The sequence below is a fragment of the Nasonia vitripennis genome, assembly GCF_009193385.2.
Source record: "Nasonia vitripennis strain AsymCx chromosome 1 unlocalized genomic scaffold, Nvit_psr_1.1 chr1_random0011, whole genome shotgun sequence".
Taxonomy (NCBI): Eukaryota; Metazoa; Arthropoda; class Insecta; order Hymenoptera; family Pteromalidae; genus Nasonia; species Nasonia vitripennis.
This window is the reverse complement of record NW_022279599.1, coordinates 157,642-175,647: the sequence shown is the minus strand read 5'-3', so window position 1 is coordinate 175,647 and position 18,006 is coordinate 157,642. Positions and strand designations below refer to the sequence as shown.

Genomic DNA, 18,006 nt, shown 5'->3' with positions numbered 1-18,006 from the left:
TCATGTTGACTATCTCTACTGGCGTGTAGTCAGCCATTATCTGTTGTAGGTAGATTTTTTAGGGAATATTTAATCTTACTAGAAATAATTTATTATAAGTATTTTTCTGCTCTGAAATTCAGAAAGTCAATGAAAACCTAATGATGAGAAGCTTTGAGGAGCTGTAAGAATTTACAAGCTTTACCAATAGAACGATAACGAAGCAAAAAAATGTCTTTTAGCGAGAAATAAAGCATTTACGAGAAAAATATTTCTTAAAAAGATGCGTACTTTATCAGAGAATCTGAATATGATTTAAAATATGTACAATTTTCATTAAAAAAACTAAGCTTGATTTTGATTCTCAGTTGAAAACATGCCCCTTACTGCTCAAACTTGCCCCAGATGATGTCAAACTTGTCCCAGTTGTGATCGTAAACTTGCCCCAGATGATGTCAAATTTTCCGCAGATGACGTAAAACTTGCCCCAGAGAATGTCAAACATACCCCGAAGATTGCAAACTTGCCCCAGAGAATGTCAAACACACCCCGAAGATTGCAAACTTCCCCCATGTGATAAAAAATGAATCAAATTAGCGTTCTAATGAACTTTGGTTCTGTTAATAAATTTTTTGGTAATTTCATTTCTTTGAAAAAGAGAGTATTTTCCATTAAAGTGATGGTTCTTTCTTAAAATGAATTTAAGGTTCGAGGTCAAGGTCATAGCCAAGCTTCAATTGCCGGAATAAAAATCGAGGATTACCGTTAAATAAATTGACTGACCTTCGAATGACCTTGTTGGTTAAGGACAAGTTCATGGCTAAGGTCATACTTGGACTTAAATTTGTAAAATTGTGTACGTTTCTAATTCCTCGGATAAAATGTAAAATTTTTAACTTCTTTTAAAGTGTGGGGCAATAAGAGATATCTAGTGATTTTTTCAACTTTTTTAAAGCCGTTTACAACAAAAATTTGGGATTTTTTCAAAAAATGATTCGGACAAAAAGTGTTTCTCTTTTTTAGTAGAATCCGAATCCGCCATAAAAATATGCACATTTCATATGAAAATTTGGTCTTGACTTTCAAATGACCTTGAAGGTCATGTTCAAGGTCACAGCTAAAATAGCCAAAAGATGTCCCCCTTCGAACCCAACAAATTTTATTTGAAACATTTTTTTCTCAGAGCAAATTATTAACCAGTTCTAGGGGGTGGTAAATTAAAATGGGACACCCTGTATATATATATATATATATATATATATATATAGGGTGGACCATTTTAATCTATTATGGGAAATATCTCAGATTTATGGTTGGATACAGAAAAATGTTTTAGACAAAAGTTAGAGGTCAAAGCGGGTCAACTTTTGGTACCAACAACTTTGACCTTGAACTTGTTTTTGAAGGTCATTTCAAGGTCAAGATACTTTTTTAAATAGGAAGACCTACTTTTGACTCCGGATTTGAAAAGTGCAGAAAATTTTGCGTTCAAAATGGTATTTTGAACAAGGTCACGGAAGGTCATATGATGGTCAAATTAACGAAAATTGTTAAATAATGTGTGTTAACTCGGAATAACGGTTGGAAACATCAAAATGTTTTTAAAAAACGTTGTCAAGGGTGAAGAGTTTCACTTTCTGGTTGTAATAACATTCACCTCGAATTTGGTTCTCAATGTTATGTCAAGGTCAAAGTGATTTTTCAAGCGAGAACCCCTGCTTTTGATCTCCGATTTGGTAAAAATAAAAGAATGCCCGTTGGAAATGCTAATAAAGGTCATGGTAAGGTCGTGTCAAGGTCAATTTACTGTGCACTTCAAAAGTTAAAAATAAATATTTTAAGGTCAAAAGATATCAAAGACCTTGAACATCTGTCTAATTTTGAGGTAAAATTATCTTTATAAATGGTTTTCTCGCGATTTTGGATACTTATCCGTTAGCCCGCCGCTCAAGTACGATCTCTAACACGGATAGTAATATTTGCACAGGTGGTACTTAGATGCACAACTACGAATGTAGCAATACCCTTATCGAACCGTCACCGTCCGGTAAGACTTCACGGTGATTTTCACTCGCAAGATCCAACTACGAAGACGGCTCGCTAAGATTATTAAAAAAATATTCGAATATTTTCTCTCGACGTGCAACCCGTACTTGAACGGTGACGGTTCATTTATCTTTATACAGTAGTTAATTTTGTAAAAATATAAAATAGCTGATTACCCCCCAAATGAAATTGTGGACATGATTATGATTTTAGGAGAGTACCGAGGTGTTTATGTTCGTGCAGCTGCACTTTACGCTGAACGTTATCCAAATAGGCGACATCCAACTTACCATATCTAACCAATAGAGCTCGAGAAGGACGATTACATCATGAACGTCGTCAGCATGAGTATGGAGAAAATGACAATCGTGTTTTAACAGTTCTCGCAGTCGTTCACCTTCATCCTCACATTAGTTCTCGAGAAATTGAAAGACAACATGGAATACCAAAATCAACAGTTCTTTGGATCCTCAAAGCCTAAAGGTATCATGCTTACCACATCACATTAATTCAAGAACTAACGCTTCGGCATTTTGCACAACGTCTTCAGTTTTGTCAATGGGCATTACAGCATCCAGAGTTGTTCACATTTGTTATGTTTTCAGATGAAGCAACTTTTAAAAATACTGGGGAACTAAACAGACATAACTGTCATTACTGGTCAGATGTGAATCCACTTTGGCACAGAACAGTTGATAATCAACATTGTTGGAGTTTAAACGTTTGGTGTGGGATTGTAAATGGATATGTAATTGGTCCTTATTTTTTTAACGGTAATGTCAACCAACACAATTTTTTGGAATTTTTCAGAGACCATTTACCTGGCTTGCTTGAAGATGTCGATTTAGAGACCAGGCAAAGAATGTAGGTGCAATTGGATGGTGCACCACCACATTTTGCACGGATTGTAAGAACCTTTCTTAACAAACAGTGAGAGGCAAGGGGAACTCACTGTAATAAAGCACCCCAAAGGAAACATAATCCTATTACGTCCATGTCATTGTTTCTGGGTAAAGCTAAAAATAGGAAGTAAAAAGCTTTGAGAAAGTCATAGGTACTTGGCTGATTTTCTATCTTTTAAAAAATGTAAAATACCAAGTGAGAAAGATTTGTCTTAAAAAAATAAATGGATTTCATGTAATTTTTTTATATTTTAGGCTAATTTTACCTCAAAATTAGACAGATGTTCAAGGTCTTTGATGTCTTTTAACCTTCAAATATTTATTTTTAACTTTTGAAGTGCACAGTAAATTGGCCTTGACACGACCTTACCATGACCTTGATTAGCATTTCCAACGGGCATTCTCTTATTTTTACCAAATGGGAGATCAAAAGCAGGGGTTCTCGCTTGAAAAATCACTTTGACCTTGACATAACCTTAACAAACAAATTCAAGGTCAAGGTTATTGCAACCAGAAAGTGAAACTCTTCACCCTTGACAACGTTTTTTAAAAACATTTTGATGTTTCCAACCGTTATTCCGAGCTAACACACATTATTTAACAATTTTCGTAAATTTGACCATCATATGACCTTCCGTGACCTTGTTCAAAATATCATTTTGAACGTAAAATTTTCTGCACTTTTCAAATCCGGAGTCAAAAGTAGGTTTTCCTATTTAAAAAAGTATCTTGACCTTGAAATGACCTTCAAAAACAAGTTCAAGGTCAAAGTTGTTGGTACCAAAAGTTGACCCGCTTTGACCTCTAACTTTTGTCTAAAACATTTTTCTGTATCCAACCATAAATCTGAGATATTTCCCATAATAGATTAAAATGGTCCACCCTGTGTATATATATATAAAACTTTAAGGGTATTTTAATTAAAAAGGTGAGAAAATTTTACAAAGAAAAGTATATTCATGTCTATAGTGTAAAATGCTTCTCTGGGTAGCTATGAATTAATTAATTTGTGCTGATAACCCAAAAATTGCCAAAATTGACGCCTTTGGCTCCCTACTATTTTGTAACAAGTAATTTAAAAATTTGAAAAAATGTAGGTGCATTAGAAACTGTTTCTGGAACATATTTACCGTGGGTTGAAGAAGAAGAAAATTTTTGATCTTCGATTTGACAGAATGTATATAAGTATGACATGAATTCATAGGGAGGGACTTCAACGACGTGCAACGCCGCCCCTATAAGAGGAAGCAAAAGTTTTGAGAAAAATCGGATTTTTCATTTTATCTCTTTACTTAAGAACCGCTTGACGAAATCGTTTAAAATTTCAGCAACTGATAGCTATTTTTATGGTTAATTACCAAATAAAATTTTGAAGCATTTGACTACATTGTTTTAGAGATATAAGGAATAAAAAACTTTTTAAAATAAAATTGAAACCTTGATATCTCAAGAACCATAGGGGTATGAAAGCTGCGCAATGAACTTAGTCAAAACACATAAAGTATCTACATTTTCCCAAAATCTCAAGTGCGATAAGGCCTTTTTACGAACGTAATCGAGGCACAAAAAAACTCAATTTATCCAGTTTTTGATTCATTATTGAAAAAGTAAGAAGTCAAATCACTTAAAATTTTAATGGGATTTAGTTTGACACATGACACATCGACATGATTTTTTTCATAAGGTATGATGTTTAGTTTTAGAGATATGTATTTTTAAAAAAACTCATTGTTTTCATTTTATTAGCCGAACAAGGCGGTCGATCCCTAGACCAAACAAGGAAAAGTAGGTAATTTTATTTTCTTTCAAATGCATTTTAGCTAAATGGTTTGTAACAATGGGATGATTGAAAAGTACGTAAAATAGTGTTTTTCAAAAATAAAAAATTGGCCATAAAAATAATAGTTAGAAAAATAAAAAATAAATTTTTTTCCCGAATTCAGAATCCAAAAATATATATGCATGTCAAATTTTATTGATATTGATCGAGTAGTTCCAGAAATATTACGGTATACACACACACACACACACATACACATACCCGGAAATTTTCTATAAACAGGTGATTTGAACTTCTAACACACCAAAAAGTATTTTCTAGAAGTTTTGACGAAATTCAAAATTTTTAATATTGCAAAGCTTCCTCTAGGAGGAAGCAATACATTTTGAATATTAAAAAATGTTTTTAAACTCTTTGTAATTATTTGATGACAGTATTAATTATATTAACAAAATCGAACAATAAAATAAAATTAATTAAACTTTTTTTTACATTTATAATATAATGTAAATTGTGATATTATAACTATCATACCATTGATATTCTGTACTAAAATGTGATACATAATACGATATTTAGTTTTATATTAAATGATAACGATATCTTAAATTCCTAACAAAAAAGAAAATGAAAACAACTGAAAAAAAAAAAACATTATGAACTGCAGATGAACACAGATAACAGTAATCTTTTGTTGTCTTCAGTTTTATTTAGTTTGCTAGATTCTTTAGTAGTATTTGTTTTTTTCAGGTGTAAAATTTTACGATTCAGAAAATAAATAAAAAAATGAATACAACAGACAATAACTATTAATTAGTGAAGATTATAGTTTTTTCATAGTTCAAAACAGTTTTCTTTATTTTATAATTGCTGTCTCCTACAATCCCTAGTTTATTCCCAATTCAAACAACTATTTTCGGATTTCTACACATTTTTCTTAACTTTTTTAAGAACACGCCTTTAATAACATCAAAAAAATTAAGTGAAACTATTCTTGTTCTGCAATTATGATTAATATATCTTGAATCATTATCATCATATATTAAATTGTAATCTTTTACTTTCTTGCAAAGAATTCTTGCAATGTTTGACTTTTAAGAGTGCAAGTAAAATTGCATACTCTAAGATGTACCTATTATTATTCGATGTGACAAAATTTGCCAGTTGCTATTCTCTACTTACGCCTACGGCGCCCTCGACTACCACTCATGCTCAAACATCATCCTCGCTTGGAAAAGCCCATTTTCGCCCCTTGTTGTACAATATACTATTCCGTTTCATTGTACTGGTTTTTTTATGACGTTCTAATACATAAAAAGAAAATTTTAGTTGTTCACCAACAAACGAAATGAAAAGATCATGGCAAGTTACGTAGTAAGTATCTTGAGAGTTTTTCTAATTGATCAGTATATAACTTAACTTCAAGTTAAGTAAACCCTTTATTGTCTACAAAAAAATTTCGTTCTTCATTATGATTAAATATAATAAACTGGACTTTGGTTGATTGATCTCAGTCCTATTTTATCTATTATTTCGTTGCGGAATATATCAAACTCGTCTAACCCTATACTTTATAAAGGTTAATTTTTTGAGATTTCAGTTCTTTTTAGTAATTTTTTAAAAGTATGTCATGACGCTTACGGAACTCTAAATGTATAGTTCTTATAGAGTTCACGTATATTACAAAACCTATTATACTCCGATGCTGTCTATGAATGTAGTGTGCTTAATTATCACCATAAAAATTTATAATCCAAACACATTTTTATTGTATTGTTATTGTTATATAACTTGCGCATACTAACTAACATATGCGCATAACTCTAAATAATTGAAAACTTGAATCTATTGCAATGATTTATAAAATTACATATTGATGAGTCATAAAATGTCATATTTTTTTAGATATCTGGGACAAAAAAAATATCATGAATTGATTCAGATGTTATACAACGGTTCTCTTCTACTTTTGCAATGTGAACAAGTATGTATACATTAATACACTTATTGTTTATTCATAGCATTTACGGTAAAAATTCGCACTTATGTCACGCCTATCCATGGCATGAGCACAGTGCAAAAATGAACTTTTAATGCCATTGATAGGCGTGACTGCAGATTTATGCCAGTCAATATTAGAAAATGTAACGGTTTAACTTTCCCCAAGAGACTGGATAGTCAGTCGGTTCCAGGATCTGGATAGGGGAAAGGAGCAAAAAAGAGTCTATTTTTATGTTCTTAACAATAACAAAATATATTTCTTAGTTAAACAATAGCATTTGGAATCAGTTGTTAAATCCCGGCTAAAACAAAATCAATTATGTGTCTCGTTAAAAATACTTTGCTTTTATAAGTGGAATTGTTTAAACTAACGCGGTTAACAATTTACAAGAATATATACGCGATTTTGTTAGAATAATGATTCGGTGTACGCGGCTGCGGTGTATCGGTTCGGTGGCGGTATAACGGGTCGGTGGCGGATTTTGAGGTTAGGAATTCATACCGGAAGGGATCGTAAGATTGTCTTCAGACTTACAGTTATCCTACAAATTTCATCCGGCTACAAATTACAATGCGTTTCATCTCAGATCTGTTATTTAGAGTCATCAGCGAGGCATTAAAAAGTTTCTTGCGTAACGTTTTGCAAATCATGCAGCCAGTTATGTATATTATTTGCAGATAAGGTTCATGGCTACTTCCCACGTTTAAGTTGTAGATATTAATAGTAAAAAATATTGAAAAATATTGAAAGAGAATTCGCCTATACTACTAATTAGAACTAAAAACTACAATATGATTGTTTTAAAATTTTTTTCGAGGCAAACGCTAAAGCGTTACTATACTGTCTTTTGTTTTTTTTTTAAAGTCTACTTTTATCGTATGAAAGTCAGTGCTATCATCCGTATGGTATGACCAAAACATTGACTATTACTTCATAGTATTTTATTATTCACAACTTAAGTTTGCTTCAACAAGTGCTAAAAGTCGCTATAAGTATTACAAGTAAAGTTGCAGATTGAGCTGAAAAATCTTTGTCTAAAAGAATATTTTTGATTTAGGCATTTCAAGATAAGTTTTACAGAAAAAACAAAATTTGCCCCAGACGCCGTTGGAATTCATAGCACATATAATTATTGTTGTTGATTTAAGAATTATAAAACACATCATTTTTGCTATCGACAGCGCATATTATTTTGCAGTCGCTATTGAAATCTACAGTGCACATTATTTTGTAGCCGCTATTAGAATCTACAACGCACATTACTTTTGCAGCCGCTTTTTAAAATTACAGCAAATTTTATTATTGCAACCACTATTGATATCTACAGCGCATACTACATTTGCAGCCGCTTTTTAAAAGTACAGCGTATTTAATTTTTGCAGTCCCTTTTTTAATCCACAGTACATGTTGTATTGCAACCATTATTAAAATTTTCAGCGCATGTTTTGTTGCAACGGCTATTAAATTGTACAGCACATATTATTTTAGCAGACAATATTGAAATTTATATTGCATTTTATTTTGCAGTTGCTTTCTAATTCCACAGCGCGTAGCACGCCCAAAACAGAAACGCGGTAGTATTAAATTCATGGTGACGCTTGAACAACAAAGTTGGCGTAGATGCAAGCTTACAGGTTTTTCCGTGTATGAATGTCACAGAGAGTGTGCGGGGACCAGATTTGAGAGAGATAGGTAGAGTGAGGAATAACTAGGGATTTGTAGAGGTGAATTATTGCTTGAATATTGACAAAGTGGGATGTAGATCTTTTAACAAAGCCAATTAATTTGGAAGTTGTGGAAATAACATGATCAATGTGGCTAGAAAATGATAGGCTCGAATCGAACCAAACGCCAAAGTCCCTCACGCAATCAGACCTCGAGAGGGCGACGCCACCAACAGAGTAGCCAAATAGTACCAGACAACGACTCTTGCTGTATGAAATAACGTGACATTTAGATAATTTGAGCCAAAGCCCAGCACCAATTGACCACCCCGCCAGCGCGTCAAGATCCCTCTGGAGGAGTTGCGTGTCAGCAGCGGATCGTACAATGGTGAATATCTTTACATCATCTGCGTACAGCAGAACTTTTACAAAACGCAGATGCTTCACAAGGTCATTAATAAACACGCAAAACAATAGTGGGCCAAGGTGCGACCCCTGGGGAACCCCGGACGAGACTGGAATAGCCATTGATACCGCATTATTTATCCGCACCGAAAAAGGAACAATCAGAGAGATAAGAAGCAAACTACTTCAGCAATGAGCCCCGAATGCCGATCCGATGAAGCTTATCGATAAGACGGAGATGATCCACTGTGTCGAAAGCCTTAGAAAAATCTGTATATATAGCATCAACCTGAAGGGAAGATTCCAAGGCCTCCGACAGGTAGTCATTGAACAACAATAAATTAGTTAATGTCGAGCGCCCACGGATAACGCCGTGCTGGTCACTGGAGATGTGTACTGCTATTCTATCATATATTACATCAAATAGCTTAACAAGGGTACCGATGATAAAGATAGGTCTGTAGTTTTGAGTAGCTCCATTGTTACCGCTTTTGAAAATAGGGAGGACAAAGGAAAATTTCCAATCGCTTGGGAATTGACCAGTCTCTAGCGATTTATTGAATATGTGTAGCACTGGTTTCTCTAACTGTGACCAGCACCGCTTTAGCATGTACGGTGGGATCAAATCTGGTCCACCGTTCATGTTATCAGGTAGATTGCTCATCACGTCGAGCACTATGCCACCAGTAATACTGAGGCTCGACAAGACGCCCTCCTCGGAGTCGGCAGCAAAGAATCTACAATTAAAGCGATCAAGACTGTTGTTATGTGTATGCCCGGAAGATCATACCAAGCCAATGTGACGAGCAAAGAGGTTTGCAATGCCGAGGTCCAAGGAGGCCGCTTCGTCCCCCAGAGACAAACATGAGGGGAAACCGTCGTTCCGTTTAAGCGACTTGACGTACGCCCAGAAATAATGCAAGTTGCGCCTAAGGTTTAGCTCGACCGAAAGAATATATTTCTTATGTTTAGTACGCGAGAGTCGATTACATGAAACCCGAAGGCGCTTAAAATTAATGTAATCTTCTAACGCACCCGTGGCCTTCCACTAGCAATGCGCTCTCTTTTTTTCGCGAATAAGAATCTTTAGTTCTTCGTCGTACCATTGGCGGTACGAGCTGGGAGTAACCATTGTCATAGGAACATATTCATCAACAACAGCACCAAGAGCAGCATTCAAGAGCTGCAAACTGTCGTCTACATTAGTGCATTTTAGCAAGGGGTCCCAGCTCGCAGCCCCAAGGGCACGAATTACTACAGAGTAGTCTACGTTAACAAAATTACGCTTATAAAAGCGACAGAGACGAGACGCAACCGGTGCTTCGACGATGAATAACGCTGGCTCGTGGTGCTCATCAGTGGATAACAGCTCATCAACGATTCCACTGGAGGAGACAAGGCCCTCAGGGGCGAAGAGGAGCTCCAGAGTGTAACCTTTCCGGGGATGAGCTGAATACTTCTGGATGAGATTTAGATCTGACATGGTGGCACAGATAGCAGCCACACTGTCCGCTTGATTGGGGTCCAAATAGGCCAACTGAGTGTAGCCTAGAGGGCAGGTGTGCCAGCTGACATTTGGGGGATTGAAGTCTTCCAGGATGATGGGCTGGTGATCCCCAAAGCGAGCAGCGAGGTCTTCCAGAGCAGAGTTAAAGCTCTCATAAGCCTTCAGATTGGAACCAGGCCTGATGTAGGCAGCTGCCAGGATGAATTTTTGGTGTTGAGAGGAGAGCCGAACGAACAACTGCTCGTTGCCAGTGACAGTAGGGAGCAAGTGAGAAGTTAGCTGACTGCTCACTGCTATTAAGACTCTGTTAATACAATAACATCAGGTAGATTACAGCTGTTGAAAAGGTTGTGAGTAAGCTGAGTTAGCTTAAAGCTGCTTTTTATGGAACTGACGTTCTGATAGTAGATAGTGAAACTAGACGCACCTTCTCAGCTAGTTTTTTTGCGAAGAAAGAAAAGGAACGCCATTGGAGTACTTGATGATCTTCTTGGGGCCATTGGGATGAGCCTTATTGTGTGCCTCAGCCTCCTGTACAAATCTCTCTAGGCCTTAGTACGGTCAGGCACAACATTCATGTCCTCAGGAAGCAGCTTCCAGTTGCCCTGCACCCTGGAGGCCTCGTCAGGTGATGACATGCTGACCAGGACTGGTGGAGAAGCATCTGGTCTGGTGGGCTTGCTGAAGCGACGCACACCAATGCTGGAGAGACTCAAGCTGCTGATCTCGGCCAGGAGAGCACGTACTCTGTCTACATCAGATTGCTCGTTGGATGGAGGGAGATTGTAGAGCATGATTTTAGAGGCTCTGCGAAGGCGATCCTGAACCTCACAGGCCACGATGTTAACTAAGGAAGCAGCAGTGCCAAAAGGAAGCAGCAGTGCCAAAAGGAAGCCCCGCACCAGGTAAGACTGCAGCAGGAGCCAGCTGAGACGAGAGGCCGTCCAACCTGGTCTTCATCTCACCAATCTCCCTGGAGTTGTTTGCAATTCTGCCATCAAAGGTGGCCATCCTAGCCTCCAGAGTACACAGGGTTGAGTTGGTGTCCTTCAAGGAGGTGTTGGTACTCTCAACATTTGTGGATACAGTGCGCAGCTCCTGCTTGGGCCACAAAGAGAGCTTTATAATCTCTGCGGTTATGCTGTCATCCTGGGGATTACCAGCAGTCGAAGGCAAGGGAGTTCTGGATGAGACACCAGAGTCGAGCTCTACTGAGCCTGGCAGAACACGAGGCTCAGCTGTGGTGAGTACGGTGAAGGACTGCGGAGCAGCATCAGTCAGAGGCTCATTCATGCCTGGGAGGTCAGAGTCTTCTCCAGGGACGAAGCTGACAAAAAAAATGATGAGATCCTGGTCGCTGGACAGGATCCGATAGCCAAATCTGCAAGTACACTCCTCATGAAAGAAGCTGGAGCATTTCTGGCAACGCAAGTTCCCAGCTCCAATGGCCTCGCACTCACCAAAATCACAGCCAAAGCTATGACTTGGTCTGTACCTTCTTTTTCTCACGAGGGAGTCGTCGGGCTGGCTGGACATGCTGATGTTGGAGGTTATGGCGCTAACGATGAAGAGGACTGGAGAGAGCTGAACGATGGAGGAGCGATGCGGAGCGAACACATCAGTAACAGCGAGAATACGGAGAGCGACTAATCCAGTTGGAGAACCTCCGTGCTGCTAGCAAAATGTGAAGCAAACCCGGGCTGAACAAGCGGGAAATTATGACTAGCCACGCGGTGCCTCGCGGGAATCAGCTCGCATCCGCACAACAGCAGCAGCACAGCACAAGACATACACGCGTAAAATGAAACATGGAAACGCTTTGATTTTCACATAAGGCAACCACCAATATTTAAAGGTTCGCTGATGAACGCACACATAGACACACATACACACACAAAGTATGCAAATATTCAAATATTGTTGATAATTTCATTAAACTGTAATGGGGTAAGACTTGACGATGAGAGGAAACATCGTCTTTTTTTCCTGTTCTGATTACCGGTTGGGTTATCGGATGGTATTTTCAATATACTGACCATGCTTTATAAAAGAAATTCGTATTCTTATAAAATAGATCAATTTTTCAGATTCGTCAATTGCATTATCTAAATAAAACTACTCGGTTTCATTCGAATACTTTTATTGATCTGCTGCAGCAAAAAATTATGTTGAATTTTTATGACCATTGATTTGTGTATAAAAGATTTCAGGGATTGTAATGATAATAGCGTATAAAATTTATTAGTTAATAATACGATTAGAAAATAATAATTAACGGGACCTTTTTCGTAATAGCATTATTCCAGCTAAGGAAACACACAACTATTCCTGATAAATGCTGCACTACGGGATAATACTTATTTAACATGGTGGGTCAGTATTTATTTGTTTCTGTTCCTTTTTGCGTGTAACGGGCCTAATCTTCAGTCGTGACAGTGGCAGCACTTTCATCTGTCTAGCAGCTACGGCTATGCCGGAGCCGGAATGGCAGTACGACACTGCATCGTACGACAGTCCCGCCATCTACGACATGTTGTACGACACTTATGACGGTTTATGTTGCGTTGTCGTGGCCTATAGTTTTGGACTTGTAGAACGACGACAGCGCCATTGTGTGCTCTCTCTTAAATAGATGTGTTCTTATCTAAATAGTTCTTAATTCTGTTACTATAAGGTTAAATAAGATTTATATTTATGGATCAAATTATATCATTCTGTGCGTTAAAAGTATAAGCTAATGTATTTTAGCAAATTAATAATTTTAAGATTTTCCGTAAAAGGCATGGAGTCATGCTAGCAAATTGTGTAAGGAGTGAAGTTGCCTTTGATTAGTAATAGTGTTATTCTATAGTTATATTTATGTAGTTTAGGATTCGAATCGTTTGTCCAATTTTAATATTGAAGTTTACATTCCATATTTAGTTAGTATTTTAGATTTTAGTTATATATTGTTGGTGCATAATAATATTGTTTGATAGTTATTATTTTTCTCTAATTATTACTAATATATGTGCGTGTATGTATATAATTTGTTGAATTGCACAAGTGTTCCTTGTATGCGTATTCTGCCTTCAATAAAGTACTTCAATGGAATTATTAGATAAGTAATTTATTATAAATTAAAAACAAAAATTATTGTTTAAAACTTTTTGTATTAGGCATTTACTTTGTGGAATTTATTTTATTGTTGCAGGTTCTTCAATGTTTATGTATATTATTTTTAATTTATTAAAATTATTATTTTTCTTGTATATAAATGATTTTGTTGCATTTTATTGCAAAGTATAATGTCATTGATATAAAAAATTAACTTTTAAAAAAGTAAAAGGTTAGGCGAGTTTGATATATACTGCAACGAAATCACAGATAGAAAAGAACTGAGATCAATTAATCAAAGTCAAGTTTATTATATTTAATCATAATAAAGCGAGGAACAATGCCCGTTATATTGTACTTTTTGAGTATTTCATATTCGACGTCAATTAGAAATAAAATACAAATATCTTTAGCATTTTTCGACCACAGCTTTTTTGTAACATTTTTATCACTAACATTGAATCACTAACATGAAATCACTGATTGTCCTGATACACACCACACTCGAATTATTTCTACACCTAGAAACAAAAAACCACGGAGCGCGACACCTAGACCTCGTTACCGGCCACCTTGTACACCTAGACACTGCCCTTGAATAATTTTTACACCTAGACACCAAAAACCACGAAGCACACCACCTAAATCTCGTCATCGGCCACCCTGTACACCTGGACATCTTCCTCAAATGATTTTTACACCTAGACACAAAAAACCACGGAGCGTGCCATCCTGACCTCGTCATCGGCCACCTTGCACACCTAGACACCGCCCTTGAATACATTTTTTCACCTAGAACTACAAAGTTAGTTCAAGCAAGTATGGGCAAGTATGTGTAATATAAGTTTTTTTTTTAATTTAGTCTAGGCGTTGTGCAGAATATCGTATAGTAAATATATATAATGAGTTTGAGTGAAAAAAGTTGATTCAAGCAAGTCTGACATGTAATATAAGGTTTTTTTAAAAACTTAGGCCAGACATAGTGTAGAATATAGTATATTCAATATACAATGTATATATAGTGAGTTTGAGTGCAAAAAGTTCGTTCAAGAAAGTATGAAGTGTAATATAAGGTCACTTCGTATAAAAATTAGTAAAAGTATGTGCATATATACATGGTGATGAGTATGATAATATACAGTTACAGTGCAAGTGTTTAATATAGTTAGAGTGAAAACAATTTATATTTTCTTAAGATTTAAGGTTATGCAGAGGAATAAAATATCAAATATACGTATATATAGTGATGGCTTAGAATATAGTATATTAAACATATATGGTCATTGTACAAGTATTTTATAGAAGCAAGTGTGAAAAGTTTAGTTTTTCAAGAATATAGTATGGGTATAGTGAAGAAATGTCAGTTTCTACCTTTATTGGTCTACAAAAGTATGTCTAAAAAGATGCATATACATGGTGATCATGTAGAATATAGTATATATAATATACATAGTGAATTTGACTGAAAAAATTGTTTTGAGCAAGTATGTTGTGTAATATAAGGTCACTTCTTATGAACATCAGGTCCTGCGCACGGACGGAAAGTCAATTTTTAGAAAATGAGGCTTCGCTAGTAGAAAGACTTTTTTCATTTAGGTATTTAGAATTTTTAAATACTGTAAATTTGTTCAGAATTTAATTTTATACAAAATAGCCATAACACTTTTCTGAAAAAATGGCTCAGAAAGAATTGAAAAAAAAAACATATTTTTGGTCAAATCCCATAGGCGTTCGCCCTGGGTATAAGACGTTGCTTTGAAACTCTTTATACGAGGCAAGTGCCTAAAAACGCACTGCTGGCGCACAGTCAGCGGAAGAGTTTATTGCCAGGCCAGCACTTGCTCCGAAAAAAATACACCGGAAATGTAGCGCGGTATGCGCTCGGCGCGCATGCAACAGAGCAAAAGTACGCGGTCTGGGAGGTTAGCTCCGGAGATCCGCTGTGACACTGCCATCCACTTTTAAAATATCTGGATTTTTGCACAGGCCAACTAAGCACACTGACGCGGATGATCGGGAACTGATATTTACGTGTAATGCGCAAGATTTATTGCAACATTGTGGTAAATGACCGAGAGCGATGCACTAGTGCGTCTAATCACTGCGCTACCTATCGGTTATTATAGCCATTTTTTGATTTTTGAAAAAATATTTTTGCTTTTTTTGATAATATCGACGGTCGATAATGAGAAGCAGCTAGTCCAGAAAAATTGTCAGAAAGCAGCTACTCCAGAAACCGCGCCAAAAAGCAGCTACTTCAGAAAGCGTGTTAGAAAGCAGGTAGTCGAGAAAATCGTGGAACAACCAGATTAATTTTTCGAATAGCAAGGAGTAGCTACTTCAGAACTAGTTTAAAAACGAGACAATTCAGCGCGCGAGTCAATAAGTAGTCATCCCAGACAACTTGAAAGTATTCGATTAGGCAGGAATTGATAGTGTTCAAGCGCGAGGGGCTGCTCACACGCGCCGTAAGGGATGGGACACTTTTTACATGCTGTTCTTAACCGGCAATCTCATTGTTTCTTTCGCGAGATAGAATCTTGAAACGTGAATCTAGCACACTTTAGAACGGTGCACGATAAGTAAATATTGCAGGGAGCTACAGCTTCATCCACTTGGTCATCATCCCTTATTTTGAGGGTGAAAATATATGCTAGTAACAATTATTCTAAAGGATGTCGTCCCGAATTTAGAACGACATCCTTTAGAATAATTGTTACTTGCGAATCTTTTTATCTATTTGAACTATAAATTTTGTTGGAGGAAGCTACGTGCCAAAGAATTGGCAGCGGTTTTCTTATTGGCATTGCAAAACCGTTTCTAACTGGGTATTGGAGTCTTGTCATATTATAAGAAATATCTTCTTTACCCTACTGAAAGAAATCGCGCCATTACTCGGGAATAATCGCGCGTTTAATCAAGCTAATTTATCGAACTATTTTCGACGCGATTAGTGAAAAATCGCGCGATTCATCTAAAATAAATTTTTTAATAAAATAAAATTGTTTGAAATGCAAAATTATTAAGCGGGGTAGACAATTTAGGTGTTATCATCCGGATGGTAACATCTATTCTCTTCACCCCGCTAACTAATTTTACATTTGAAATAAATTTATTTTATTTGAAAATTTGTTTTGTATGGATCACGCGATTTGTTATGCGATTTATCGTGTGATTAATCACACGAGTGATCGACCGATTAGTCGCGTGATTAGTTGCACGATTAACCGCGGGACGAATCGCGCAATTTTACTAAAATTTTCAAATAAAATAAAATTGTTTAAAATGCAAAATTAGTTAGCGGGGTGACCAGTATGGGTGTTACCATCCGGATGATAACACCTAAATTGTCTACCCCGCTTAATAATTTTGCATTTCAAACAATTTTATTTTATTAAAAAATTTATTTTAGATGAATCGCGCGATTTTTCACTAATCGCGTCGAAAATAGTTCGATAAATTAGCTTGATTAAACGCGCGATTATTCCCGAGTAATGGCGCGATTTCTTTCAGTAGGGTAAAGAAGATATTTCTTATAATATGACAAGACTCCAATACCCAGTTAGAAACGGTTTTGCAATGCCAATAAGAAAACCGCTGCCAATTCTTTGGCACGTAGCTTCCTCCAACAAAATTTATCGTATCGGATCGTAACACCTAAATTGGCCACCCTGCTTAATAATTTTGCATTTTAAACAATTTTATTTTATAAAAAAATTTATTTTAGATGAATCGCGCGATTAGTCGCGCTATTATTCTAGCGATTAATCATGCGAATAATCGCACGACAAATCGCGCGATTTTTTTCAGTAGGGTAGCTGGAGATAATTCAATACGCGGTAAAAATACTTTATTTCCAATTTTACTTCCACTTAATATTTCTGCACAAATAGTATATTCTAACATTTTCTTAACTTTTAATCATGTTCCGTTACAAAGACCATCATTCAAATTAATATTACGTAATAGAATAATAATTGCTCTATCTTTTAATTTCAATTTCTGTGGTGATAAGCCATTCGGTATTAAGAAATTCAAAAATTCTACTGGAAAAGTAGCTTCTAAATTTTGATTGTTATCATCTTTTGTGAAATCAATACTTATATATTCTTTTACTTTACCTTCCTTTTTTGATAAAGTTTTATTGTTAATACTAAGTGCATCTGCATTTTTTGGTGCTAATATAACTTTTTCATTAATAATATTTTTTTCATTAAAATCATTTCCATAAATTTTGTTAATAATATTGTTAGTACATAAAATATCTACTGGTATTTCTACTACTTTTTTGTTATTTTCAAATTCACTCGAATATATTCCATCACCAACATTTAATAGCCATTGTTTAAAGGCAATGTCATTTTTATTTACTATTAAGTCATATGTTGAAATTTAATCCATAATGAACTATTTTTAACACAATTTTCAACGATTTTTGTTCTATTACTATATTTGATAACAGGTAAAGTTTGTCTAAAATCACTCGTCACTATTACTATTTTTCCTCCAAATACTTTATCAACTGCATTATAAGCGCATTTTGAAGTCATAGATATTTTGTCCCAAATAAGAACTTTTGTTTTCTGAAGCTTAACCCCATACTCAGAGTGTAGTGTAATATTACA

General features: G+C 35.8%; 2 protein-coding genes across 11 annotated transcripts in view; both read left to right on the top strand.

Annotated features, from left to right (window-relative positions):
- The window catches only part of LOC100498673 (UPF0363 protein CG9853 homolog), a 203,114-nt gene that overhangs the window by 48,849 nt on the left and 136,259 nt on the right, over positions 1 to 18,006 (top strand). For 8 of the 9 annotated variants that reach the window (XM_031921446.1, XM_032601395.1, XM_032601397.1 and 5 more), the window contains 1 exon segment: positions 6,613 to 6,691. The exons of the other annotated variant lie outside the window; for it this stretch is intronic. In XM_031921446.1, the coding sequence (XP_031777306.1) occupies positions 6,613 to 6,691 (79 nt within the window). 9 annotated transcript variants of the gene reach the window in all.
- On the top strand, positions 2,238 to 3,080 carry LOC116415878. Of its 2 annotated transcripts, XM_031921462.2 has the most exons (3): positions 2,246 to 2,508; positions 2,631 to 2,751; positions 2,836 to 3,080. In XM_031921462.2, coding segments are annotated over exons 1-3 (168 nt in total). In that variant the 5' UTR covers positions 2,246 to 2,462; the 3' UTR covers positions 2,837 to 3,080. The 2 variants fall into 2 exon arrangements, with proteins under 2 accessions (XP_031777321.1, XP_031777322.1); XM_031921461.2 differs by having other exon boundaries at positions 2,238 to 2,508; positions 2,631 to 3,080.